We start from the raw sequence: 15,546 nt of genomic DNA, 5'->3' as shown, positions 1-15,546 counted from the left end.
CGTTCCAGGTAGAGGACTGGTTGCCCCAGTGGCCTGAAAGACTTTCCCTAGCCTGGGTCACACCCTGCTCCCTCTGCTCCAAATCCCCAGGCCTTTTAGCTCTTGGGATCCACTTACCTGCTGCCACCTTGGGAACCGGATGCGCCCTGTTCTCTGCTTCTCCTCCAGCTCCGCGCACACAGCTCCCTCTGTCCCCTCTCAACCACTGCTCAATGCTATATTCTAGCGGGACCCTCCCTGGCCCCTCTATTTGAAAGTGAGCATGCAGAAATGGATGGCGGTGATAGCTGCCCAGCACTGTGAAGACACATTCAATGCCACTATTTGTACCCTTAGGAAAGGCTTAAGGGGCAAACATTTTAGGTTTCAAAGCAAACAAAACTGCACACGCACTCTCAGCCCTTCCTTGGAAGCATCATTTCCAGACAATGTGTTTTATTCGTTTGCTGGTCTTCCACCTCCCTGCAGCCTGCCAGCTCCTGCTGCAGGGACTTGTGTATCCATCTGGACATTTAGGACAGGAGTGCATTCCCCACACCTGCCTCCAGAGGGCGCCGTGACCACGGTGATGAGATCTGCACCCAGTCCCTGCCTGGGCCACAAGGTCACCACTGTACCAAGTGAAGCCAGAGTTGCTCTGCAGGTGAAGGGGACCCTGCAGATCCTTTCCCATCCCAGGCAGGATGCCTCACCTCCTCTTATCCAGGGGATGACTCCCCATGCGAGAACGCACAGGACTCATTTCCTCTGCCTTGTCACCCACTGGGAGTCCACAGGCTTGGAAAGATGGCAGCATGTGGACACATATGATATGGGCAAGTCACACATGATTAAGCTGGCATCTTGGTGCCCCTTAGGAAAGAGATGAGGAACCAGGAGATGCCCCTGCAGAGTCTGAGTACTCACAACAATTAGTGACCTCCCCCCTGCTTGGGAGGCACCTGCCTCCTTCCCTAGCCACCCAGTTCCCAGTGCCAGGCATGTCCTAGGTTCTGTCATCAGCTGCCCCACCTGTGCCCTCCAGTCTGCAGCCAGAGCTCCCTACAGCCATGGCTCCAGCAGGCAGGACAGGACTCTGGTGGTGCAGACCCAAGGCCACCTGCTGGCCTGGCCCCACAGCAGCACTGCCTCCCAGGAGCCCTTGTGAAGGGATGGCCATGAGGGCAGCGCAGCCTGGGGCTCAGGCTTACTGGCTCAGCACTGCCCTGCAGGCACCAGAGGGCAGCCTGAGTCCCACTGAGCCCAGGGGTTGGAGACCAGCCTGGGGCAGCAAGAAACAAAGTCCTCCCCTGCTGGAGTCACCAGAGCTGGCTGCACTGTGTGGCCCAGTCCTGGCCTGCCAGAGCCCGTCCCCTGCCTGTTGTGATTCCCAGTAGCCAAGGCTGAGTCAGGGAAGTGGGAGGAAGGAATGAGCTCAGGAGGCCATGTTTTGCTGTGGGCCTGCTCTTCAGTGGACTGGTGGCCTCCAGATCCCAGGGTGGCTCCTGCACTCGTGGTCCCACCCACAGGCCTGTGTCCACCTTGTCTACCCTTGCAAAGGTCCCACTATACACACCTTAGGGCTAGCAGCAATCACACTGGGGTTTTTATTAGACTTTCTGTGGGAGACCTGGATGCCTCTGTCTGCTGTCCAGCTCCTCAGCCCCTCCCCTGCTCCTGAGCTCTGTTCTGGGGGGCCAAGAGGGAGCTGCCCACCCTGCCCCAACCTTCCAAGGCCTTGGGCTGCCTCCCCCTTTGCCTAGGCCAGGCTGCCCGGTCTCCAGTGCAGGCCCCGGCAGAGCCACCAGCCTCCTGTTGACCTACAGCTTGGTGTTGAGGTGCAGGAAGTTGGGTGCTGCATAGGCTGTGATGGGTGGCATGTGCCAGACTGATGAAGCTGGGCCAAGTCTGTGGCGGAGGGTGCTGTCAAAGGAGGTGGGGGGGAAGTGCATCAGGCCAGCAGCCATGGGTGCAGGGCCTGTAGTGGCCAGGAAGTGGGCTGGGAAGGCAGGGACGACCAGGGGGCTGAAGGGGAGAGTAGCCTGGCCCTTTAAAGGGTCTGAGGTGCTAGCAAAATTGAGTGGGCACTGTAGCATGGGACCCCTGTGGGCGTCCAGCGGGGCAGGCCCCAGCCCTGGGCCCAGCAGGCACGAGACAGCCAGGCCAGGTGCTGTGGGCTTGGTCCTGCCCTCCTTGGCATCTGTCTCCTTAAGGAAGGGAGACACTGCCCGCAGTTTTTTGCTGCTGTGGGCAAAGCCCTCTTCTTCCCAGGTGCGCTTGTTGCCCAGGCCTGGGCTGCCGGGGAGCAGGGGTGGGGCCCCTGGGCTCTCAGCAGGGACTTTGGCCATGGGGGACACCCAGCAGGCTTTGGGCTTGGGGTAGAAGCTGCTTTTTCTGGAGCCACCTCTATGGAATGCAGAGGGACGGCTGGCGTCCCCACCCCACATCAGTGGGGGCTCTTTGGCCGAAGGCCCCTCTTCTTTGCCAGGAGGCTCCGACTGCACCCTGTCCTTCAGGCTGGAGAAGAAGTCCCGGGGGTGCCTGCTGACGGGCTTCAGCACCTCAGTGTGGCAGGCACGGAAACAGCCTGTGAAAACGGGGGCTGGTGGGCTGGGGCCCACCTGGGCCTCCGCCAGGGCCTCCACCCTGGGGGTACCACCGAGGGCCTGTGGTCCCTGAGGGGGCAGCTGGGGCCTGGAACTCTCAGCCAGCCTCTCGGGGCTCCGGGGGCGCTCTGGGGGCTCCCTGCTGGGGCCACCCGCTCCGTGGAGACAGCCCTCCTCCTGGCACTGCAAGGCCTCTGCCTTGCTGACGTGGGCCAGGAGCTTCTTTTTGGCCAGTGGTGACATGATGCCATGTGTCCCTTTGCAGAAGCTGGACAGGAGCCGCTTGTAAGCCTCTGGGCAGCCGCCGGCACCCACAAGGGGCAGAGAGGGCCCGGGCACTGGGCCCTGCTGTTCTGTGCTGTCCTTAGGGGGCTCCTGGCTGGGCAGCTGTGCCAGGTCTGTGCCCGTCTCCATCTTTCCTGGCACCATCTAGAAGGAGAAAAGGCCACGCTTCAGGGCTGGTGCAGGCCACGCCTCCGACCCGGGGAACTGCAGCAGCAGGGCTCAGGGGTGTCCAGGGGCCACAGTGGGCCTCTGCAGCACTTTGGGGAATATTTTCTCAAGGCGTCTGGTCCTCTGAGTGGACATGGTGTCTCAGCAGGACACAGGGCTGGGTGAAGGGGTGAGCTGGACTTCAGAGCCCAGGCATGACCATCACAGAGGACCTGCAGCCCCCGGGTCCTGCCCTCATTCAGTTCTGGATCCTCCACAGCAGAGGCTCTGGGAGGCTCTGCAGCAATCAGGACGGGCAGGAGGGCCCCAGAGGGAGGTGCAAGGGTCGGGGATGGGGAGGCTCCACCACCTGGCACTCACCTGGTCCACCTGCCTCTCCTCCTTGGCCTTCTTTGGCCTCTCGGTGGCCCCGTCATCCCCCCGGGGCTCCTTGGCCACCTTGTACTGTTTCCTGGGCTTGGAGGGGGGCAATGGCTTGTCGTCCTCTCCCTTCAGGTGCCGGACGTACGGGAGGACCAGCCTGGGGAGGAGCGGATGTGTCAGTAGGAGGCCAGAGGCCACCACACTGCTGGCCTCCGCCTGGCTACCTTTCCACTCCACCTCACCCACCAGGACTTCCCTCCATTCTGACCCCAAAGCTGCCAGCTCTGTCCTGCCACCTTACGACTCCGGGCCCCATGAGGTCAGAGGGCATGTGCACGGAGCATCCGTTGGCCTACACGCTCCCGCTCCCAGCCATGCTCTGCCCGGGCCCTAGGAGGGAAGCCTCTGGTGTCCTGGGCCCAGGGCCACAAGGTGGCCGTCCCCGCGTACCTCTCATAGTGGCGGCGCGTGCACGTGGCTGCACTCGTGCTGCCCGGGCTCCCCCCCAGCTCATCGTACACGTTCTTCCACAGGCGGCGGCCTGTCACCTGCAAGGACACTGTGTCAGGGCAGGGTCATGGGTGCCCCCTGGCAGCAGGGTCCCAGCAGCACCAGGTACCCTCGCAGGGATGGGGGCAAGAGACTCCTCCAGCCACGGGCGGGGACTGGAGGCTGGATGGGGCTGTGCGGTCAGCCAGCTCTCCTCCCAGGGCCCTTGACTGCTGGCCCAAGCAGGTTCTGGAGCACAGGAGGCAGAACAGATGGGGAGAGAGGGAAACCTGCTTAGAACAGCAAATACCCCAGGCGCACCCCTCCTCTGCCCTGCGGCAAGCAGGGCTGCGCTGAGGATACTGGCTCTTCCTGTCCATCCGCAGCAAGGACAGCCCTGCTGGCTGGCCCCTGCCCCGGCCCTCCTGGGGGTGCAGCAGGGATGTGTAGGGTCATGCAGCATGGCGAGGACTCGGGGGCCTTCAGCTTACCAGCTCGTAGGCCCCCAGCTTCTCCACCGCCTTGTGGATCTTCCAGAGGTTAACTGGAGGGAAGAGGGGCAGGGCCGCTGTCAGGCTCTGCAGGGAGGGGAGCCTGCACCCTGCACACACCCGGACAGGGCCACTACTGGGCCCTGCGTACTTCCAGCCCAGTGGTCAGTGGATGGAGTCCACCTCTGCTGACCCTGAACCTGCCGGGAGGCATCCTTTCTATTCAGAACCCCTGTGGGCCGGCAGTGTCTGGGGTCACCAGAGCAAGGGGCCTGCCCTGACATTCTGCCTGGGTGGGATCCCCTGCTGGGCCCCCCTCCCTGCCTGCTCCCCCAGGACGCACTCTGCTTGAAGCCGAGATGGGGCACCCTCTCGATGGGCGTGTGCCGCTCCTTCATGAACTTGTAGAGGCTGACCAGGAAGGCCTGCTCCTCCTCCCGCTCCCTGCCTGCCTCGGGGGTGTCCTGGGGAAAGAACGGGCGGCGTGGGCACAGGTCCCAGTGGTGGGTGGCTAGGCACAGAGACCTCTGGCTGTGGGGAGGAACAAGGCACTGGCCCCCAGCCCCTGCCCTGGGCTGCACAGTCACCTGAAAGGGCACCAGGAGAGGACAGGGCTCCAGGCAGGATGGGCTCAAAGACTAGAGTTTCTGGGTCATGCTAGCATGGAGCCAACTCTTAGTGCCCAGGGTCCAGGAGCTTCAGAGGCTCTGGAGGCAGCCACAGGGGCAGCCCCTGCCTTCTCCTGGACAGGGTCACTTCCTCATCGTGCCTCTGATTTGCTAGTCTTCCTCTTAGCACCTGCATCAGACTGAGTCCCTGGAAGGTGACTCCTGGCCCCTGGGGTGCCCAGGGCTTCTAGGCACCATGGGCTGTTCCTCAGGCGACGTCCACTAGGCCTCTGCTGTGATGGCCGACAGCATCCCCTACCCCCCCGTGCGCCAACGTGATGCCAACTTGCACGGTGGGTGGGTGGAAATGCAGGTTTACATGAGAGAATAGTGCATTTGCCTGGTTCACGGTCAGCATCCAGACCATCTTCCTTTGAAGGTGAGCCCTGGCCTGCCCAGAACTCACTGCTGGCAAAGGGCACAGGATCCCTCCTGAGAGCTGAGGAGGCTCCGAGTCCCCCGAGGCTGAGGGTGGCAGGAAAGTGGCCCTGGGGAGTTGCGGAACTCACCTCCAGCTGGATGGGGCTCTGGCTCCTGCTCTGCGCACCATCGGGTTTAGGGGACACAGGGGGCTCCAAGGCCTCGCCCTCCTCTGACTGTTTTCTTTTCCCTTTGACAGGGGGTGCTGCTGGGAGAGAGGGAGGAAAGGAGAGCCTGTGAGATGCAGAGAACAGGGGCCACGGGCCATCCCCCCACTCCCAGGTGTCCTTGCCTTCTTCCCACTGCGTCCCCTGCCCACCCGTCCTGGCTGCCCTCGGCTGTCCCTCTAAACCGCACGCACACACTCCCAGGACTCACCCTGGGCAGGCAGCCCCATCCTCCCTGGCCCTCCCCGCTACACCCGCCCCCTTTCTCCCTTCACTTCCAGCCATCTCCCCGCGTCTCTGAAGAAGCCCGAAGCCTTCTCAGGGGCAAGTCAGACCCCCAAACCTGGCCACATCCAGAAGGAAGTTTCACAGCAACTTGGTCAAATCAGGGATGCTACCAAGGCTCCCATGTGTGGTCCCCAAAGCCACCCCCGGGAGCCTGGACAGGTGCTCTTCCAGGGATCATGCAGAAGAGACAAGTGCCCATTTGTGACCCATCTGGCCTGTCCCCAAGCACATGCAGCCTTCTAACTGCCCCTCCTTAGGCCTCAAACTGCCCTTACTAGCAAGGGTCCTGAGGGCCCTACAGGTCTCTGCAAGTCCCTTCCCTGGGTGGCCTTCCCTGGCCCCAGCCAGCCCCAGCACGTCCTTCTCATTGTCGTAGCTGCTCACAGTCATCCTAGCAAAACTGCTTGTCACCAATGTAACCCTGATACCTCAGGGAGGCCTCCAGCCCCCACACACAGAGACGCCAGGTCAACGGGAACCAGCAAGGCTCACAACAACCATTCATGGACACAGGGTCCATCCTGCTGAGGGCAGCCAGCCGCATGCCTGCAGCTACAAAAACAACCACTGGAGACCACCTGAGCCAGGAGGCAGACTGGCAGCGTCCCTAGACCAGGAACCCACATCGGATGACAGCCCTTTCTTTTTGTTATTTTGGAATGAAAGGGCTCATATTCCCAGTTTGCTCCAGCTCCGGGTATTTGTACTGTCAGAAACCTGTGGGGTTCCCTCATCCCAAACAGGAAGACTCCCCTGGAACAGCGAGCTGGTACCACCAGGACCCAGGGCTGCGGGAACCAGAAGGAACCAGAGGCCTGGTGCTGAGATCTCCGCTGCTGCACAGCGTGGCCTTGGGGGTGGCCTTGGTGGTCAAGCACGATGCCCTGCTGTCTCCCCACTTCTTTCCGGCACCTTTTCGCAGTGCAGGAAGGATCCCATTTTAAAGCAGGGGAAACTGAAGCCAAAGAGGTCCCGGTGCTTGTCTCCCTGGTGGACCAGGGCGCAAAACAAAGCCTGTCTGACCCTGGAGGAGTGGCCACCAGGGTCATCAGTCACCTGTGCAAAGCCCTGATAAAGAGTCAACAAATCTGGAGGGAACAACCCAAGGCTGGTCAGAGAGAGATAGAGACCCAGGCCACCCGCTTGATGGCTTCCGAAATTCAAGACCCAGCCAGTCTCCAGGAATCCAGGAGGCTAACAACTGACCCACCAGAGCAATACCCTTACAACCAAGTTCTTGGTGACTATGTGGCTTGGTCATTCTTTCTGTGAAATGGGAGAAAGGCTCAAATCCTTTGCTAACTCTGAATTCCAGAAGCTTCTGGGCCGTGAGAGCCCCTCTCTGGGCTGGCCCTCCTCCTTTCCCTGCCTGCCTCAGATCCTGGGCATGGGCACCAAAGGACTCTCTCCATTTCTGAGTGTGACCTGGTTTCTCACGGGTCATGTTACCACCCCTGAACTTCAGAAAAATGAGTTGGCTAAGCCAGGCACAGGGTCACATGCCTGTAGTCCCAGCTACTCGGTGGGAGGCTGGGGAAGAATTGCTTGAGCCCAGGAGTTTGAGGCCACCTAGGCAACACAGTGAGACCCATCTCAGGAACAGAACAAAACAACAACAACAACAACAACAACCAAATAAGGTGGTTGGACCATTAGAATCACCTGGGGGAGCATTTTTAAGTCTGATCCTATGTGGGGCACCCCAGCAGGTGGCCGGGTGGACCGGAGGACCTCTAGTCCCTTCTGATGGATTCTGGTTCTGGAACCTGTAGCTCTGCCTGGGCCCTGCTCAGGGAAAACCTCCTGGAGCTGGGCACTAGGGTTACCTGGAAAGGAGGTCACCAGTCAGAGCCGCTGAAGCCCACATGGGACAGGACCAAAGCTCCTGCCTGGAGCCACAAAGGGAGGCACTCTCTATCTCTGTGTCCTACTGAGTCCCCAAATGAACTTGGTCTCCATTCTTTCCCAAGCGCTTCAAGCGCTTTCCATCTGTCCTGGCACCTTCTGGGCGCCCAATTCCGCAGTTTTAGTGAGAGAGCCAGAAGAGCCCCTCTCTCCTGATCCAGGTGCCCCGTGTCCTGTCCCTGGCCACCCTAATCCCTCACATCTCTGATGATTTATAGACTGGGATTCCAGGCAAATCTTCATTGGGAAAAAGGATTCTGTCTGCTATCCACAGATGTGGGGCGGGCCCTGCCTGCCTGCCTGGTTCTTTTTTTTTTTTTTTTTTTAAATCAGCGGACACAACATCTTTGTTTGTATGTGGTGCTGAGAATCGAACCCGGGCCGCACGCATGCCAGGCGAGCGTGCTACCGCTTGAGCCACATCCCCAGCCCACTGCCTGCCTGGTTCTGCACGGGAGGGAAGGAGTTCTTGGAGTGGGGACCCTGGTCTCCTAGCTTCACCCCACCTACAGGGGCAGAAGAGACCCACCTACCCCTTCATGATTGCCACTGCCCTGAGTCCGCCTGTGAGGGGGGAAGGTGGATCAAGCTTCAAAAAGAAACCCTTGCTCTCTACACAAATGTCATTCAGACATGACCTTCTCTGTCTAGGAAACAACAGTGACGGTGATGATGTCACTGTTCACTCATGACACGTCTGGAGGCTGTGGCGTGAGGTGGGACACAGGGATCACCATGCTCTTCCCCAACCCTGCCTCCTGGGGGTTAGTGCTGCCAGTACTGACTGGGTGACCCTGCCCACCCCCCCACCCCACCCCCCCACCCGTGGCTGAAATGCCACCCTCTCCATAATCTCAATGCTTTTAAGGAACACATCTGGGGCTATTTTGGGACTTTCTATTCTGTTCCATTCACTGTCTTTCTACTCTATTCTGTTCATGGTGGAACACTGGCCTAGGTGCACTTTTAATTTTTGTAGCTTGGTGAGACTGTGCTATCTATCCACAGGACAAGACATGAGTACTCCTCTTTTAAAAAGATTCCATCTGAGAGCTGGAGTGATGGCTCGGTGGCAGAGCGCTTGCCTGGCATGCGTGAGGCACTGGGTTCGATTCTCAGCACTGCATATAAATAGATACAATAAAGGTCCATTGGGGGAAAAAAAGATTCCATCTAAACGTTAGGAAAATCTGGTCACATTCTCTAAACAAACACACACAAAAATAAAAAGATTAAAAAAAAACAAATACCAATGGTACTCTGAATTGCATATCCATTTAGAAACCACTCAGAGGAGAAATCACCCATCTGATGTCTGTCTGTCTTTCTGGGACCAGGTGCCTCCCCTGCCAGGTTCCCCCTGCAGCTCAGAGGCTCCTTGTTAAAGCCCTTGTGCCCTTGACAGTGAGTTTATTCCTGTTTTCCTTGAGTTCTGTGCAGTTCAGCCATGGGGCTAGGGAAGTCCTGATCATTGAGGGCAGGACTTTACAAGTCCCCTTTGATTTGCTCACTTCTTGCTGGCAGAGGTCCCCAGGAGGGTGGGTGGTGGGGCCAGGAGATGAGCCAGGGTCCCTGTGCCCTAGGCCCTCACTAGCAGCAAGGTATGACAGATGTGAGGCAGGAGCTCTGCCCAAGGATCCTCGTGGGTTAGGAATTTGATTTCTGTTCCATTCCAAGGCTCAAGTGAGAGTCAAGCTCAACTTCCAGATCCTAAACTGTGGTGGTGAGGAGCTTAGCTGGGTCACTTGCTCCCAAGAGAGTGTGCTCCCTGAGTGTATGTTCTCACGCCCATCCCCAACTCCCTTTCTTTTTAAAGTTTTTTTTTTTTTCAATTGAATTTTTGTTATTAGGGATTGAACCCAGGGGTGGTTCCTCAGTCCTTTTAATTTGCCTCAGCCTCCTGGGATCACCGTGCGCACCACCACACCCAGCCCCTACCTCCCTTTCTGCACCTGATGCTCTACCAACTCAAATCAGAGCTCCGGCCACTTGGGCTCGGTGCCCTGCATCTGCCTTACCGACCCCTCCCAGCCCCACTGGGGGTATCACTTGTTCCCCCTTTAACAGCTGTCATACCTGGTGCCTCAGGTCACACAGCTTTCCAGTGACAGAGCTGGGATTCAGAACCAGAGCAGTCTGACTGCTCCAAATAACTCAACCCTGAGCGCAGAGTATTTTATGTTGTCTTAATGGGACTGGGGAGACCCCAGTTTCCTCATCTCTGCTCAGAGGATGCAAATTTGCCCACTCTCCCCACCAACTCTGCATCACATGACCCTGACGCTCCCCTAACAGTTGGTCTGTGTGGACAAGAGGGGCAGGTCAACAGGCTGCAGGCCTGGGCAGAAAGAACACCTACTGTGTGCGTCAATCCCCTGATTTCAAAGGCCCCCAGAGGCCCCGCCATCTTTGAATAAGGACTGTTGTGTTCACATCTTGAGGAAGGAAGGAAAAACTGTTATCATCCATTGATATTCCTTTAAGAGACGGCCACCTATTGCCACAGAGAGTAGGGGGTGGGCTCCTGGCTAGGGCTGTTACTGGAGTGGGAGGCAGGGGTCCCTGCCAAGGACAGAAGGTAAAGGCATAGAGACTCAAATAGTCTCACTCGGACTTAGCCAGGGAAAGTAGGTGGGTGGGTGAGGGGAAGTTGGTGCCCCTGTGAGCCCACCCCTCCCCTGCCAAACAATGGCATCAGAAGAGAGCAGAGCAAAGCAGAGCTAGGCAGGGGGCTGGGGCCCCACACAGCTGCATCTTTTACCAATTCACTCACTGATTCCATGCCTCGGTTTCTCCATCTATAAAATGAGTGTGCTACACTCGATGGGCCAAGGTTTTAAGTGGAAGAAAATGAGAAATGAGGGGCTGGGGTTGTGGCTCAGTGGTAGAGTACGCTCGCCTAGCTCGCCTAGCTCATGCGGGGCCCTGGGTTCGATCCTAAGCACCACATAATAAATAAAAAGGACTGTGTCCAACTACAACTAAAAAAATTTTTTTAAAGAGAAAAGAAAATGAGAAATGAGGTTCCCCCCACAAACCACAAGGCGTGTGTGTGCACACCTCTGAATATGAGCCACACCTGTCCTCCCCATCCCCATCGCATCTCACTGCACTACAGGAATATCAGCTTGTGCCTGTGGGACGAGAACCTTGATCTCAAATTGCCCTGATGCCCAGAGAGGGGCTGTGACTAGTTAGAGGCCACACAGCCTGGAGGTGGGGGCCTGCTAACTGAGTATTACGCCCCACTCACTATTGGTGTGATGGGAAGGAAGTGACACTTCCTTTCATAAAAAGTCATGACTGGGAACACTGTGTCAATTACGAAAATAATGGCAACAGCAGCCTGAATAGCAACCAGCAGACACCGCCCCACCCCCTCGCCTGGGGTTGTTGGCTTCCATTTCTCTTAGGGAAAGCTGAAGCCCAAACAAAGACAGCCTTTGAAGCGGCCAGTCCACTCGGGGCCCAGGAGCAAGCTGCTGGCAGAGTTTCGGCATGGGGCTTGCTCCAGTGGGCAGTGAGACCTGTGGGGCGGGGAGACCTGCCAACAGCCAGCACTGAGGACAAAGGGGCTTGGCAGGGGACTGAGGACTCACTCAGGGTGCAGCACTCACCATAGCCCAGCTCACTACCTAAGCTGGGCGAAGGGGAGAGGAACAGGGTCTGGGAGCAGCTGGGGTCAAGCCAAGAGCATTGCGAGGTACAGAAAGGCAGGAGGGCATGGGGGCACAAGATGGGACACTGCCAACTCCTGAGCCTCCCTGGAGCACCCTGCCCCTCTTTACTCAGTTCTGGAATGTCCTAAAAGAACCCATTCCAGGATGAGGCTGAATCTGCACTGCCTCTCCCAGCCCAGTGTCTGGGAGATGTTGGATGGTAACCTGAAGAGCTCCTTCTGTGGATGGCTTCCTGTTTCTCACCCCACCTATGGAGAAACAGGATGTGGGGGCAAATGACTTGTCCAAGCGGTGAGGCTGAGCCCCTCCTGGGGCACAGGCCTTCAAGGGAAGGTGGGCCATTCCAGCTTAGTTTCCAACCCAAAAAAAGAGACCCTAGGGAATGCAGAAAGAGCAAAGAGTCTTGGAGGCCTGTCCCTCCCAGTGCAAAGCTGAGGTGGTCTATGCCTCTGCTTCTCTTACTATAAATCAAAGGTGAGAAGCTTATTCTAAAGCCCTTTCTACCTCTGCCATGTCCAGTTGGAGGCCCCAGGTAGGTCCAGACTACACTCTGTAATTCTGCTCTGGAGGTGGTACCTCCCAGCCACCATCTCCCACTCGCCTGTGCCTTAGCACCAGCAGCAGGAGCAGAGACTCTTCTGGATGCATCAGTTCGTAGGAGTGGGGGCGTAAAGCACTTGTTACTCTCCTTGGGCCCCTGGGCCCCTCCCTGCTAGTCCAAGACTCTACACAAAGAGATGCTGAGCCCAGAAAGCACATCAACGAAGAACCTCAGTGAGCCTCGGGGTCCCTAGGTGCGGCCTGACCCACTGCGCTGGAGGGAGCTCGGGCGGAAGGCTGTGTGACCCCAGCCAGGCAGTTACCCCTGGCCACTGCGAAGCGCTGGAGATGTGGCGCCCAGGTTGCGCCCCCAGCTCCTGCTGAGAGCGAAGCGAAACTTCCCCTGCACGCTCGCTACCTGCATTTTGCCCTTTCTCCCCATTCACTGTCCTGGCCAGCACCCTGTCCCTGCTGGAGATCCGAGGGAAGAGAAGGGTAAAGGCAGAAGAACAAGAGGAGAGCAAAGGGAAGCCACTTCTTCTCTGCCCCGGGTTGAGAGGATGGGCAAGAGATAGGAAAGGGGGAGGCGAGGGGACAGAAGGGAAAAGGGAAAGAGAAAGAGCAGGGACAGAGGGCCGGCGGCCGGCAACCGCCAGACATCCACACACCCCTCGGCCGAAAGCGGAACAGTGGATTCTTCAAAGCGCATTGAGCAAGTTCTTCAAAACCCGCGCAGTCACTTTCAGGAAACGCGGCCGCAGTGGGAAGCGCCGCGCGCCGCGGACCCGGCGCCTCTTCTCGGCGGCGCGGCGGGTTCTGAGAACCGCGGGGCTGTCACGGGGCGGGAGGGGACGGGGGCAGAGAAACTGCTGCTGACAGCTGTCACAACAAATTAGCTGAGACCAGCTCGAGATTGAAACCGCAGCAGGAAGTGGGATGACAGAACCCTACAGGGCTTGGTAAATTTCAGGCAAGAGACGGCGAAAAGAGTTTCGAAATAAACGCCCGGGAAGCCCCTGGCCGCCAAAACTTTTTGTCTTTCCTTTTTTCGAAGAGCGCGCGCGGACGCCCAGCCTCGCGCTCCGGCGCTGGGCCGGGGTGCGGACGCCGGGGTCCCGGCTCGCTCCGCGCGCCCGAGCCCCCGAACCCGCTCCCGCCCCGTCCGCCCCGCACAGCCGCACCGACCGCCGCGAGGGCACAAGGAGTCCCGCGCCGCAGCTCTCGCCCTCCCCGCGCGGGCCCCTGAGCCCCGTCCCGGGCCGCCGAGACGCTTACCCATGGCCCTTCGAGGTCCCGCGTCGCCGCCCGGAGACACTGCACAGGAGACGCCGACCAGACCCGCGCTCCGGGCGCGACTGACTCGCAGCACGGCTCGCAGCCGCCTCCCGCAGCCCCGCCCCGCCCGGGCGCAGCCCCGCCCCACCTGGGCTCCCATTGGCAGCCCAGTTCTTTTGGGAGGGGTCAGGGTCCGCCCCATGAGCCCGGGGAAGTCTGGGAGTTGTAGTGTGCGCCCCGCTCCCCGCCTCGCAACCTAGAAAGGGAGGAGGATCGCCGGGAATCCAGATCGCGGCGGCCTTGTACCTGTCCCCCTAAGGGTAAAACTAGAGTTTTGGAAAAGTCCTCCTCGCTGTCAGAAATACACTGAGGACTGAGTGGGGTAAGCAAAGTGCTTTTGACTTTTTGACTTAAAGTGGTCCTGGGCCAAGTGGTTAGTGTTAGCCTAATAGGGGCCAGACTAATGAGTCCTTGGCCTCGCCTCTGTGGGATTCCATAATGCCTGATGTCTCCAGCCCGACCTTAATCGCCAGTGTCCACATATGTCGTGCAGTGTGGCAGCTACAGGCTGAGCAGTGCAGAGTGGGGAGCGCCCCTGCTGAAGGAGATATTGGTGAGGCTTAGAGTGAGTTGAGGCAAGGAGAGATGTGGAGCCGGCGTAGCAGTCACTTGGACCTGCTTGGATTGTAGGAGCGTCAAGTATCAGCAAATACCGTGTTGGACTTGAAATCTGTTCCAGCACATAGTAGGTACACAGAAGTTTCATTGATCAACACTCATAATAGCTCTTTGCAGTTCACACAATCATCATCCTCATTTTATAGGGTAAAATGAAGTTAATTAGCTCAATTACACAGCGAAGGTGGTGGAGCTTGAGCTAAACCCAGACATTGGGGACCAGAACAGAACAGAGCCCCCAGCCCTATCTGCACTCCAACCTGTCTGAACTCCTCGCTGCCTAGGAGCACACTAGTGCTCCTCTAAATTAATGGACCCGGCCACAGTTTAGTGACCCCAATACCTTGGCTGTTACCCTTTGGCCCTGGGATGACAGAACTCAGCCCAGAGCAGACAGCACTGTGGGCTCTGTAGGATAAACCCCTTGTCCACCTCCTCATAGGTTGGTCTGTAAGGGAGACCATCTGCAGATTTGGTAACAGACACATGATTGTCAATATTTATTAATGGCCCAGAATAATCACTAGAATGGTGATTCTAACAGTGCCTCCTACTTCCAAGATTACAAGTCACTGTTCCCTCCAAGAGAGCTAAGGCTGTGACAGAGACACTACCACGGGATGCCATGGGGAAGCTTAACACGCTTCTAGCCCCACCACTGAAGCAGGCAGTACCACAGTCTAGGCCAGCCCCTCTCTCCTGGATTGGATGCCCCCATGGATGCGGAACTCACTACCTTTACAGAGCAGCAGCGCATCACACCGCAAGCAGGTTATTCTGCTATTCAGGCAGCGGGGCACACTCTCACAGTCAGGGCCTGTTGAGCAGAGGCCCAGCAAGTCAACACCTGCCTGACCAACCTGAGAACAATATGATCTAAGTGTAACTGTAACCTGAGGCAATTATTTGCAATAGAAAGTAATTTACAACACCAATAAATCCTGCAGAGGAACCATATCTCTATTTGCCTCCCGAAAAGCATAAACATTTCCATTTCTCAAGCTTCTATCTCACACACCTCCACCTCTAGCCCCCAGCCACCTCCTCCTGCAACCACAGGATTTCAGCCCAGGACAGCCTGAGGGGGTTACCTAGCCCCTCAATGTCTCCAGAAGAAAAACAAACCATCACAAATAAACACATTCTTCCTGTAAAAACATTACAAATAAATCAGTCTTCTTTGGCACTATTCCAAATCTAGTTCCCTTCCTTCCCCAATATCAGATTGGATAAAGTCTTCCAGAATGTTCCCTATGTATTTTCATAAATACACATATCCATGGTGTATAGTAAAATATGTATCTTTGCTTTTGTGTGTGTGTGTTTTAAGTAAATGATACAATTCTGATTGTTCCATCCCACACTTGATTTTTCAATAAACTCCAGATCTTGGGGAACTTTCTAGTTACAACACAGATTAGCATCTCTCTAGTAGCTGCTGTGCCTTCACAGAGCTTTACCATAGTGTATTTACTCTCCTCTTAATGACACTTAATCTTTTTGTCAAGTACAAGAATCTTGCTGAGAACATTTTAGACCCCCTT

General features: G+C 57.4%; 1 protein-coding gene across 4 annotated transcripts; it reads right to left on the bottom strand.

Annotated features, from left to right (window-relative positions):
* Window positions 1-522: 522 nt before the first annotated feature.
* On the bottom strand, window positions 523-13,407 carry Arid5a (AT-rich interaction domain 5A). 4 transcript variants are annotated; one of them, XM_076833022.2, is made up of 7 exons: window positions 13,325-13,407; window positions 5,559-5,677; window positions 4,725-4,845; window positions 4,382-4,434; window positions 3,852-3,949; window positions 3,399-3,558; window positions 523-3,014 (listed from the first exon to the last, which is right to left on the bottom strand). In XM_076833022.2, the coding sequence occupies exons 1-7, from the start codon at window positions 13,326-13,328 to the stop codon at window positions 1,800-1,802; spliced, it is 1,770 nt and encodes a 589-aa protein (XP_076689137.2). In that variant the 5' UTR covers window positions 13,329-13,407; the 3' UTR covers window positions 523-1,799. The 4 variants fall into 4 exon arrangements, with proteins under 4 accessions (XP_076689137.2, XP_076689138.2, XP_076689140.2 ...); XM_076833023.2 differs by having other exon boundaries at window positions 5,559-5,674; window positions 13,325-13,403; XM_076833025.2 differs by lacking the exon at window positions 13,325-13,407 and adding an exon at window positions 12,718-12,789 and having other exon boundaries at window positions 5,559-5,674.
* Window positions 13,408-15,546: the final 2,139 nt, after the last annotated feature.

This window comes from Callospermophilus lateralis, chromosome 14, assembly GCF_048772815.1.
Source record: "Callospermophilus lateralis isolate mCalLat2 chromosome 14, mCalLat2.hap1, whole genome shotgun sequence".
Lineage (NCBI taxonomy): Eukaryota > Metazoa > Chordata > Mammalia > Rodentia > Sciuridae > Callospermophilus > Callospermophilus lateralis.
The sequence above is the reverse complement of the archived record's forward strand: the minus strand, read 5'-3'. Positions and strand labels throughout refer to the sequence as shown.